The sequence below is a fragment of the Onychomys torridus genome, chromosome 16 (assembly GCF_903995425.1).
Source record: "Onychomys torridus chromosome 16, mOncTor1.1, whole genome shotgun sequence".
NCBI classification, from domain to species: domain Eukaryota; kingdom Metazoa; phylum Chordata; class Mammalia; order Rodentia; family Cricetidae; genus Onychomys; species Onychomys torridus.
The window spans coordinates 39,460,846-39,472,943 of NC_050458.1; the positions used below are offsets into that span (position 1 = coordinate 39,460,846).

The window sequence follows — 12,098 nt, forward strand, 5'->3', positions numbered from 1 at the left end:
GGTGGCTTCAAGGACCCTGATAAAGATTTTTGTGTGGGACCCTTGACCACGGGTGTGCGGGAGCCAGCCAAACAGACTTTGGGGGAGGGGATTCCTGAATTTTGAGGAATTTTGTGTGCTGGTGGCTAAATAAAGCCACAGAAAAACAGATTATCTCAAGCCCCCACACGGTCCCTTCCTGGTTTTGTGGCCATGTCCTCTGGGCTGCTAGGCTCATTACTGTACACTACACCTGTGTGGGTGGGGAACTATGTGCTGGTGACTTCGTGTGAGTCACAAGCATCCATGGTGTACATGAGAACCTGAATTCAGCCATGCTCCTGGTGGTGCCATGCTTGTGTTGGTCTGCCTGTGAGCCCTGCCAGCTTCTGCCAGCCATAGGCTCCCTGTCTAGTAGGAGCTGTCTCTTCCTCTTATTACCCAAAGGTCAGATGTGCCCACTGTCCTGGTCTGGTATGACATTCAGAAAGGGCCATAAATTGGTTAAGGCCACACAGCTGTCAGTGGCAGAAGCAGGATGCAAATTCAGGACACTAAATAAGTTCATTGTGGGGATGAGGCCCCACGGCCATCTGGTGCCCTCTCTCCTGGGTATTAGTCTCCTCATCCTGCCTCAGTATCTCACCTGCGGGCCTTCTCACCAGCTTCCACATGTAGCCAGTAGGTGGCGCTGTGGTCACAGACAGGACTGTGGTCAGAGGGCTGTGGTAGGGGGAGCTTGAGGAGGGGATGTGGAAGCTGGGACTCCACTGAGTCTGCCCTGGAGCCCCTGGAGTGAGCTGCTTCCCTATAGCACCCTCCTCCAGCCCAATAGCAGTGGGGGCGTTATGGGCAGAGAGTCCAGCGTCTTACCGCCCCAGGGTGAACTTGGGGTGGTTTTGTCTTGGACCCCACTACCAAACCCTTCCATACTGGCTCCCCTAAGCAGAGGGACCTGATCCACATAGGGCAGCTCCTGGCTGCTCCCAGGCCCTTCCTCTACCTTTCCCCAGCCCTCAGTGTTCCAGCAATGCAGGCCTCCCCTGCCTGTCCCCCCTCCCCCGCCGCTGCAACATGGGGGCAGTGGAATTTGCCCCCTTCCTAGGGAAACACAGTATACTCTATCTCTTCCTGGATGCCTCAGTCCTGGTTTTCCTGACTCCTAGGACTTCAGCTCCTGGAAGTGTGTTGGGCACAGTGGGAGAGGGACTGGAGCTGTGTTGTTGATGTTGATGGAGGGGCCAGGCACGCACTTTTCAGCAATACAGTGCGACTCCTCACACCCTCTGGAGGCATCAGCCTCAGGCTGGGAAGACAAGTAGAAGAAAATCTAGAGGGCAGCTGGCTTGACGTTGGTCTCCCTGGATGTGACACCAGAAATGCAGGTGAAAGAGCAGAGATGGATGGGGAGGCAGTGTCCAAGCAGAAAACCCAGGAAGCACAGGAAACAGCACAACAAAAAGGTGCTGGATGACGGTGGTGCACGCCTTTAATCCCAGCACTCGGGAGGCAGAGCCAGGCGGAGCTCTGTGAGTTCGAGGCCAGCCTGGGCTACAGAGTGAGATCCAGGAAAGGTGCAAAGCTACACAGTGATAACCCTGTCTCGAAAAAGAAACAAACAAACAAACAACAACAACAAGAACAAGAAGCCAAACCAAAAAGGCAGCTCTCTCCCCAGCCAGAGGAAGGTGCTGTCAACTGCCTCTCTGGTAAAGAGATACAGCCAAACAAAAAAAAAAAGAAAAATGCTCAACTCATCAACCAACCCCCAACAAATGAGCAGGGCAGGATAGGGTGACATTCTCCAGAGTGGACAGAGACCTGGTTAGCAGGTACACAAACAGGTGCCTCCATCACCGGGAACCCAGGCAGGGCCATCAGCGCCACGGGGAGCTGCCGGTTCTCACCTATCCGGACAGACTGTCAGGAAGCAAGAGTGGGGTGTGTGTGTGGGGGGGAGGGGAATGCTCCTGCCCTGTGGGTGAAGTGTGACATGGCGCCGCCAGTGTAGAAAACAGTATGGAGGTTCCTCAGAAAATTAAAAATAGCATTGCCATATGATTTAGTAATCGCCCTTCTGGGCACACATCCAAAAGCATCAAGATTAGGATCTCAGGAGGTATCACTCCTTGTTTGTCGAGGCAGCCGCCAGGCCAGGGTGTGGGAGTGACTTGTCTATGGATAGATGGATGGGGTGGGGGTGGGGGCGCACATGACTAGGCACCCAGAGGAATACCATCCAGCTTTTAACAAGGAGGAAAGCTGGTGCCTCAGACATGTGGCTGCCCCCCCCCCCCCCCCGCCCTAAGACTCTGAGTGAAAAGGGCTGCCACTGCAGACAGTATGGCTGTTCTCACTCCTACAACATTATCTGAGGTCGGTAGATTCCCAGCAGTGGGGAGCAGGATGTGGATGCCAGGGCTGGAGAAGGATGGAGGCTGCTGGCCCATGGCTTTGGAAGATGGACAGGGAGGCTCACTGGTGTGGAATTGAGGGTGTAAGCTTATGCGTGGGGATCACATGCATGGGCCACAGAACCAAAGCTTTGTTGAAGTAGAGTATCATGGGTGGCCAGGAAGTTGCATTCCACCCCTGTCTCGAAAGTCTGCCTATCTTCTTGGTGAACTGTAGGTAGACTGTGTCTAGGCACATTTTCCAGACAGGAAAACAGGCTCAGGAAATGACAGGGTGACCTAGCCCACAGTGAATGAGGGTCTCTTTCTGAGCCCAGCCTCTGTGGTGCCAAATCTGAGGGTGCGGGGAGGTGGGCTGTGGCTGCCTGGGGACCTGAACTTGAGGGAAAGGGATGGTCTTAGTGTGAGCTGCCTAGGGCAAGGCACACTCCTTGTCAAACTCCTTATGAAGCCACAGAAGTCAAGAGAGGGACCAGTTTAGACAGGTGACTTCCCATGAAGGCTCTGTGTGCTTAGGGGTACAGAGCAGACCAGGAGGGCTTCTTGGAAGGGGGTAGAGAGTGGTACTGAAGGACAAGAGTGTGCTCACCTTGCAGAGGTTGCCTAAGTCCTGCAGGAGATGTGAAGATGTGTGTGTGTGTGTGTGTGTGTGTGTGTGTGTGTGTGTGTGTGTGTGTATGTGTGTGTTGGGGGGGATGATGGATAGGTGACTCCTCCATGAAGGTGGCCCCATTCTCCTACTGCCATGCTGCTGTACCAATAAGTGTGGCCAGGTAACAAACAGACCCCCGCTGCAGTGAGCTTGCTCACATGATGGCTGGAGGTTGGATCTTCTCTTCCCCAGGCCCCAGACCCAGCTACAAAGTATGGGCCTTCACTTTTTCTGAAGTCGTCTTGGCTTCTGGACCTTCTTACAGCCTGCAGGCATAGAGAGAGGCTAGACCACAGTGCGCTCGCAGTGTTCCTGATGGCAGGGAGCCCTGCTGCCCACAGCAGTTCCTGCTAGTTTCTTACCGTTGCAGTTCCACATCCTTGATCCTTCTATTGGTGCTGTGTCCACTGGGGGTGTTGCGGGGTGTGTGTGTGTGGGGTGACACAAGTCCACAGAGGCTTTTTGAGACCAGAAACTTAGTCTGGCTCAAATCTAGAGTCGCTGAAGATGGGAGCTGTTGGTTAGGCTTCTGGGCTCTGGGGACACTCCTGGCGTGCCCATGGCAGGGGTGGAGTCTGACTGAAGAGAACCAAGTTCTCAGCAGCCTTGTAGGCACAGGCTGGGATGTGAACACCAGATTGAGCTGAAACAAGACAATGTACAGGCACTTTCTGACTCCCATGAATCCCGCCCTTGGGCCCCAGCCCCCTTCCAGATGGGGCCCCTTTAAATGCAAGGTTCTGTCTTCCAGAAGGCTCCTCCCAGTTTCCTGGGGAGCCAAGTAAACAAAAGTGGGACCCTAGCTTCTGACATGGCTTCCCCTTGCTCTGAGGACCTCAGCCCCACTGGTCTGCCCCCGCCCCCTATCACCACTCCAGGTGAGACATGGGTGAGGATGCGTGGTGAGGTGTATGTGTGTGTGTGTGGGGGTGTCTGAGAATGTGGGAACGGAACAGTGGTCCAGCTGTCTTCCAGAAAGTGGGGGTGGGCTCTCCCAGTCTCATCCTCAGAGTTCCTTCCAGTACCCCAGCTTGCCTTTGCCCTAAGAGTCATCCTGGAGAAGACACAGGGCCTTCTTTGTTCCGGTCACACCTCCTTAAAACCATCTAGGGGCCAGGGGGTGGTGGCGCCCGCCTTTAATCCCAGCACTTGGGAGGCAGAGGCAGGCGGATCTTTGTGAGTTCGAGGCCAGCCTGGTCTACAGAGCGAGATCCAGGAAAGGCGCAAAGCTACACAGAGAAACCCTGTCTCAAAAAACCAAAAAACCAAAACAAAAAACCAACCAACCAACCAACCAAACAAACCAAAAAAACAACCCCCCCCAAAAAAACCAAAAAACCAAAAAAAAAAAAAACCCAAAAAACAAACCGTCTAGGAGCCCAGGACTCAGCCCTCCACCCCTGTGGGGACACGAAACCACCCGCTCTGTTCGGTGACTCTTATCTTGTTATCCCACTGACTGGCTCAGGCCTCTGGATTCATCTGCTCTTAGCAGCCTGTTTCTCCCGGTCTAGTCGAGGCCTGGCCAGCATGCGGACTACGGCTCATCTATATCCACCCATCTTGGGATTCTTCTCTGTGCTGCTCCCCTGAGGAAGCTCCTGCTCTGCTCGGAGGAACCCCACTCTCTGTTTTTAAACCTTCTCCCAGCACCCCCAGCCTTGTCTCCCCTCCCTCCCGCCCAGCCTTCTCTTTTTCCTGTCCTTTTTGGAAAAACCCCTCCCCAGTGCTATCCTACCCTTGCCTGTGTCCACGGAGCTGGCAGAAGCAGGTCTTCACCCTCTTACCAGCTGCCTGCAGGGTGCCTCCGGCAGGCCAGGCCCCTGACTACTTCCCTGGTTGCCTGGCCTCTGTCCTGAGCAACGGCCGGGTGTCTTCTCTCCCTGCGCCCCTCCTCGGTACGGCTGCTGGCTAGGAACCTCTTTCCTCTTGACACTGAAGCCATCACAGGAGAACTCAGGCACTGACTCCCGGTTCTGCTCACCTTGTCCACTCCCAGCCAAGGCCAGCTGCCCGCCCTTCTCTCTTGCCCAGCCCTACCCCACGCTGCCCTCGCACCTCAGAGGTGGGTGGGTGTCTCTGTGTTCTCACTCTCAACCTCCCTTCCCTGGTAGTGACGGCCCCATGTCTCTGCTCCTCATTTATTACAAAACTCGGCCGGAAGGCTACAGATCCTTGCTGCCTCCCAATCTTTCTCTCCCGTTTGCTCTTGAACCTGCTCTAATCAAGCTTAATTTGTGTACTTCCCTGAAAGCAACTCAGGTCAAGGTCACCCATGACCTTGTGCTGCTAAATCTGAGGCCAGCTCTCAGGCCTCATTTGATTGTGACCCACGGGCGGCACGTGACTCCCACACTCTTCCTACATCATTGTCTCCTCCCTTGTCTCCTAGCTGGCTTTTCCTCTCCCTGACCTGCCAAGGACAGATAGCCCCAGGCTTGGTTCTGGATCACTTGGCCTCTCCTCTCCTCTCCCCTTTCCTCCCTCTTTCCCTCCCCTCCCTTCTTCCCTCCCTTCTTTCCTCCCCTTCCTTCCCCTCCCTCTTTCCCTCTCCTCCTCCCCTCCCTCCTTCCCTCCCTTCCTCTCCCCTCTTTTCTCTCTCCCTCCCCTGGTGGTTTTATTCGCCCTTGGCTCTAAATACATTCCCCAAGTCTGTCTCCCGCCCCAGACTATGCCCCTCACTGGCCCATCTGAAAGTTTCAACCTGCCCCAAACCAAAGTCTCCATCCCCTGGCCTCAGTAGCTTCTCTTTTGCTGGCCTCGGAGTTTCCCTTTTCCGAAGAGCTCCCATTTCCACATCTCCACACAAACTAGCTTCAAGACGTCGTCAGAAGCAGGGTTGTTCTCACCGCTGTCCTGACTCCAGATGCCTTCACCTAGACCAGAGGCCGCTGCCTTACTGCTGCTCTCCTGCTACTGCCCTCCCTACCCCCACCTCTATAGGCTCTACTAAATCACCCTATCGGTGCCCAGGACTGTGATGGGGTCACTGTCTCCTCTCCCAGGGCCCTCCTGCAGGCCCTTCTCTTCTCCAGAGCATCTCTCCACTCACACCTCAGAGGCATTCCCCTTCTGTGGCTGCAGCCCACGCTGGTACCGAGCAGTAAGACAGGATAGGCTGCAGGGACCTCATTAGCCCTCTGAGCTATAGACCGAGGGTGCAGCCATCTGCAGGCCCAGCGGGGGTGGGAGGTGTTAATTCCACTTCGTCTCTCCTCCTAGCATAACACCCTGAGTACTGCCCAAGGTTCGGACTCAAGAAGGCATTTGCTTATCCCAAGGTGGAAGAACAGGGTTAGTTGTCTGGCTCATGGCTGCAGACAGGGTCTAGTCCAGAGCCTGACTGCACACCGCGGGTGCTCAGTAAGGGTACTATGTAAGAATTATAACCAAGAGGTTCCTGGGCATGGGTGTGGCACTTAGGGGGTTTACTGCAGTTCTCCGGAACGACTTTCCTGTTCTTAGACCTTCGCCTGTAGCAGGGATGAAATGTTGACCCCCATTGCATTGTGGGAAGCCACATACCTGAAAACCCGAGTCCCCATCTTGGGGCCCCAGCATCTGCTGCCATGCCAGGCTCCTGCACCCCATCACTCCGACTGAGTGCTCCACTATCTTTATTTACCTTTACTTCCTCGTCATGGGAACCCAGTTGAAGACCCCTGGCCAGGCCCATCCATAGTCTACTGAATCCACAGCGGCCAGGGTGGTCTCTGCTGAGTGAGTCAGTCACCTTCTGCTCCAGCTGCTGCCTGCCCACCACCTGCTGGGTGAATCCCACCATCTTGAGCGTTCTGGCCAAATTAGCCCCCTTCCCATCTCGAACTTTCTGCCCCCCTTCTCATCTCGAACTTTCTGCCCAGGGGTCTGACTTTTTTCATACTCTCAGGACCTTGCTGGCCTCCACAGCCTGTTGATGCTGTCCCTCAGCAAAGTGGACAACTTCCCCTTTGGAGGGAGAGGTGACCAAGGAGGTAGGAAAAGGGTCAGGGATAGAGGCAGGCCACCTTGGTCCCATCTGGGCTTCAGAGCCTCGGCTCAGCCTCGCAGGCGCTGTCCTCGGAGTTGAGGGGGCCCCAGCTCTCACTCCCGAGTGGCCCTCACCTGCTTCTTCTGTCCGGGTGGCCTCTCCTTCCGTGTCCCGGCGCTTTGCGCCCCTAGGCTCCTCGCGCGCGGAGACGAGCTTGCCCCCCCCCCCCCCCCGCTGACTTGTCGCGCCCGCTGCAGGTCCCGCTGCGCCCCCGGCGCCGCGCTTCCCCGACATCTACGGCGGCGACGCGCAGCTCTGGGAGGCGCATTTCCGCGGCATCGGGCGCGCCTACCGCGCGCTGGGCAAGGAGGACGACTTCGCCATCCGCGTGCTCACGGAGGACTTCACCCTGCCCTTCCCGTTCGCTTGGCCACCGGGGCCCGATCCGGCCACCGGGCCGCTCTTCTACGACCCGCGGGACCGCGCGGGCTTCGACTTTCTGCTGCGCGGCCCCGGAGCGCCGCCCCCCGCGCTGCTGCGACCCCTGCACGCCACGGCGCAGGCGGCCGAGCGCAAGCGACGTCTGGAGCGCCTGGCGCTGAGCTACGCCGGTGCGGGCCGCACCCCTGGCTTGGTGCTGCTGGCGCCTGCTGGCGCCTTCCCACCCGAGGCGGGCCGTCCTGTTTGGCGCGCCCTCGGCCGCGACAGCGAATAAAGCCTCTGCCTCTCGTGTCTCCTTGCCCCGCATCTTGCACCAGGGAAGCCGGGGAAGGGGCGCGCGGGACACGGTGCCTGCACGAACTCAACCGTCTAGTGAGTCTGCGTGCCAGATGGAAAAGGTGACCCAGGCAGGCTGCGAGAAGGAGAAGAGCTGGGGAAGGTGGGAGGTCAGGCCCTCCACCTCGGTGTTGGCATTCCCATGCAGCACCAGGATGGGTAGTTATGACCTCACCTGGCAGTTAGGAACGCGAGGACAGCTTGGCCTCTAAGCTGTAGCTGGATGCTGGCTGTCCTTTTGCCTCACTCCAAGTGCCACAGCGTCGCTGGTTTCCATGACAGCTGCTAGAGATGCACAGGACTTGGAGAGTATGTGGAGAGAGGCAGTGTCAGGAAGGAGTTCTGACAGCCGCCAACCTGCCTTCCTCTCTATCCCTTCTATCTCCCTCGAAAATCTAAGAGAATTTCCTGGAATGGGCCACATAAGACCAGGGCTGTCAACTTGTCCCTCTCTAGGTTATAAACTCCAGGCAGGAGTCTGTGTGAATACTAAGTGGGCTGCAGGGAAGGATTGCCTAGCCCTGGTGGCTTCTCTAAGTCGTGGGACATCAAGCCGTAGGGCTGAGTGGCCTTGAGTGAAATGTCCAGGCTTGCTCTTGCCTGGGAGGCTTTGGGTTCCTTGTGTACAGGGGGCTGGTGGACTGGAGGCCCGTTCGCACACAAGAGCATCTGGACTCAGATTTTGCTTGTGCCTTTGTTTGTTTCTTCTAATCCAGAAGTTATTTTTAATTTCCCAGCGCTGGGGAGAAAAAAAATTCCTAAGTGCTGGCAGAAGAGTTAACTTAGATGACGGAATGTTCACTTTAGGGGAGGAGGAGAAGGAGGAGGAGGAGAAGAAGCAGGGGCTCCGGAGGAGGAGGGGTGGGGAGGAGGCACAGTACCAGAGACAGCCTGGGGCTGTGGAGGAGGGCCTCTCTTCCTCTCCTCTCCTGCACTGGCCTCTGCTCTAGGCTCCTTCTAACCTCTGGCATCTCTTCAACTCTCCAGAGCTGTCCAATGGCGTCATTGTAACACTCCCCAGCATTTGATTGCTAATGGGGCAGCGCCCATCTTGACTCTAGTCAAGCTAGTGTGTTTATCTGTTCATATGGTAGATTAGGTGTTTAGGCTCCTTAAAACCAGCATCTAGATTTGGAGGTCATCCTCTGAACACAGGCAGGGCATCAAGGAAGCCAAGTGGGTAGGGAAGGGGGCCAGATGTAAAGCAGATTACACTGTGGGCAACTGGAGGCTGTGCCCTCTGGCTTTTGAGAAAAACGTGCCTCAGAGCCATGCTCCCAGGAACAGGAAGCCAAACACTTAATCACTACCTCCCTCTCACACTGAGGAGGCCTCTAGGCCAGTAAGTCCCCCGGGTCAGCTTGCCCTGTGGGGGAATGGAGCACCCGCCTCCTTTCTCACAAGCGCCAAAGGAGTCATGTTACGACTATGGTTTAATAATGAACATTTGGGGGTTGTGCTTTTCATGTTTTTGACCTCACTTTTCTGGAAATTTATTCTCAAAATAGTTTTCAAAGGCAGGTGGTTAGGAGTTCAGAGACAGAGCCTTGGTCCAATTGGAGAATATAGGGCGCCAAGACTCCCCAAATGAGTTATCAAACAGGCAAGTAAACATCACAAGGAGGTGCAGGAGTGTGACATGAGAAATAAATGGTAGGAACTATTTCACGCAGGATATGAAAGCCTCTTGGAGGGGGTGGCACTTCAGCTAAGAATGAAGAGGTGAGGAGGAGCTTGCCCTGTGGGTAGGGAAGGGTGCTGAAGCAGAGGGGACAGTGTAGGCAAAGGCTAGGCAATCCCAGGGAATGGCAGCAAGGGTCAAAGTCCCCCTTCCCCCTCACCGCATGAGTTCGCCAGGCTAGAGACTGAGCTCAGGCTGGCTTCAAGGCAGAAGGGATGGGGTGATCAGGTAACTGGAATGGCCAGTAACACCAGCTTCAGGGAAGGTTTGTCACAGAAGCCCCGTCTCCCAGCTCGCTGGTTGTGCCCTGATTGCCTCTCCACTGGGCTAGCTCAGCTGACATACCACTCACCTCCACTGTCACCCACTTCCATGAGCTGCTTCAGAAACAACAGCCATGTGTTTAGACGCTGTAGGGGCTCAAACGTGGCTGCTGGTGAATGTGTTCCCATGTCCCAGGCAGAGCCACATACCAGTTGACATTAGTATGTGCCACCCAAGTCAGGCCCTATGGCAGGAAGTCTGGGAAATATTGGGTATGCCACAGAGCCATGCTCCCGGGGACAGAAAGCCAAGCACTTAATCACTGTCTCTCTAGAGACCTGTCCACAGTGGGAAAGGTTGGACAGGGTGACGGGAGCTGGGCCACTGGCAAGAAGTTCAAGGGTGGGACTCCATGGCTGGCTCCTGCTAAATCTCCCACCTTCCCCTGTATCCCCAGGGAGCATTCTGTCCCAAAAAGCTGTGGAGTGGGGTCTCTGAAGTTTGTGTAAAGCCTGGCGAAACACCTGTGTGTGCTGAGTGATATTGGAGCTCTCAGATGGCGGTGTGGAGGTGGGAAGTCCTGGGCAGTCTTTCCTGGCCTGAGTTTCCCCTGTTCTCCTCATTACACTGTAAGGGAACACTCACCTTGCTGTCTCGGCTACGGCCATGACTTTCCTTGGTCTTCCGGGACTCTGGGCCCCTCCTCTCCAGCACGGATGCTGGCTCCAGCTGTCCTCCTTCCAAGTCTCATGCTGTCTGGATCGTAAATATAGGAGGCATGTCCTAGTTCCATTTCCCTGCTGCCGCGATACAATTCTGACAAAAAGCAACTTAGGGGAGAAAGGGTTTGTTCAGTGAACAAGTCTAGGTTGCGGTCCGTCCTGGGGGGGCGGGTGCGGTCCGTCCTTGGGGGGGGCGGGTCAAGGCAGGAACTGTAAATAACCAGCCACATCATATCCACAGTCAAGAGCACGAAGACTGCTTGCTTCTGCTCAGTCTAGTCCTCCACTCTTACATGGTCAGCCCCCCTACCCTGCCTAGGGAATGGAGCTGCCTACAGTGGGCTGGATCTTCCCACATCCATGAACTTAATTCATACAACCCTCCCGCATGCCAGACAAGCCACAGGCCAATCCAATGTAGGCAGCGTGTCACTGAGACCCTCTTTTGTCTCAGGAGATTCTAGGTTGTGTCAAGTTGGCAAAGCTAACCATCACAAGGCCTCAAACAAGGTCAGGTATAGTGGCACATGCCTTAAATTCTAGTGCTTAAAAGACAGAGGTTCTGGGGGGCTGGAGAGATGGCTCAGCAGTTAAGGGCACTCTTCCAGAGGTCATGAGCTCAATTCCCAGCAACCACATGGAGGCCCACAACCATCTGTAATGAGATCTGGCGCCCTCTTCTGGCATGCAGGCAGAACATTGTATACATAATAAATAAATCTTAAAAAAAAAAAAAAAAAAAAAAAAAAAAAAAGAGACAGAGGTTCTGGCTGAATTCTGTGAGTACAAGATTAGCCTGGTTTACATAGTGAGTTCCAGGGCTGCCAGGGCTGCATAGTGATACCCTGTCTCAAACAAACAAACAAACAAACAAACAAGCAAACACCTAAAAAACAAAACAAAAAACAAACAAACAAACAAAAACAAGCCTTCAAATTATCTTCAGAAGTTGAGGAAAGTGTCTCGTCTAGGGTCATAGAGCTTGGCCGTGAATGGTGGCACTTCACCCCCAACTTTCAAGGAGATAGAGTACTGAGCCAAGACCCACAGTGGGGTTTCTAAGCTGCTCCTTATATGTATCTTAGGGATGTATCTTAGGGTCTAGCCAGTCCTCTGCCCCAAGTGTAGCAGTGTCTCCCAGGGCCCCTCACCCTCTTGGGAGCCTGGCTGTTTATCTGGATCAGTCTCAGGATGCACCCACCTGATGGGGGTTCTACTTCTGGATAAAGCACACCCCTGCTGTGGTAGGATCTCTGTTTTGGTACACACATGGCAGAATTGCACACAGCAGGTGCTCAGTTAGTACTCAGAGCAGTCATATGATCTGGGACATCACCTTTCAGAGCCAAGGCAGGGCATCCGGGGCCCTTTCCCTTCTGGGAATGGCAGAGAAGTGGGTGAGGGAGGAGTCCAGGGTACATATGCAGAATCAAGGGGCCGGGCCCTTTCCACCTTATAGCTACTCCAGGTGACTCCAGACCTTGCTATATTAAAAGGAGACGGGTCCATGCTTTGATTCCCAGGCTGCTAGGAATGGAGGTGGGACCCACCTCCCCAGGTTTCCTCAGGAGCAGATCCTGAGGAGCAGTGAGGATGTTTAATTAATTGCAATTACAATCTTCAAAGGAAGCCCTGGGTT

At 55.0% G+C, this 12,098-nt stretch overlaps 1 protein-coding gene across 1 annotated transcript in view; it reads right to left on the reverse strand.

Annotated features, from left to right (window-relative positions):
- Positions 1-7,227, reverse strand: part of LOC118596697 (maestro heat-like repeat family member 5) — a 69,335-nt gene extending 62,108 nt beyond the window's left edge. The window contains exons 1-3 of the mRNA XM_036207574.1: positions 7,150-7,227; positions 6,671-6,811; positions 3,408-3,688 (exon numbers count right to left, since the gene is read on the reverse strand). Coding sequence (XP_036063467.1) covers positions 3,408-3,688; positions 6,671-6,721 — 332 coding nt within the window. The 5' untranslated portion in view covers positions 6,722-6,811; positions 7,150-7,227. The remainder of the gene's footprint in view (positions 1-3,407; positions 3,689-6,670; positions 6,812-7,149) is intronic.
- Positions 7,228-12,098: the final 4,871 nt, after the last annotated feature.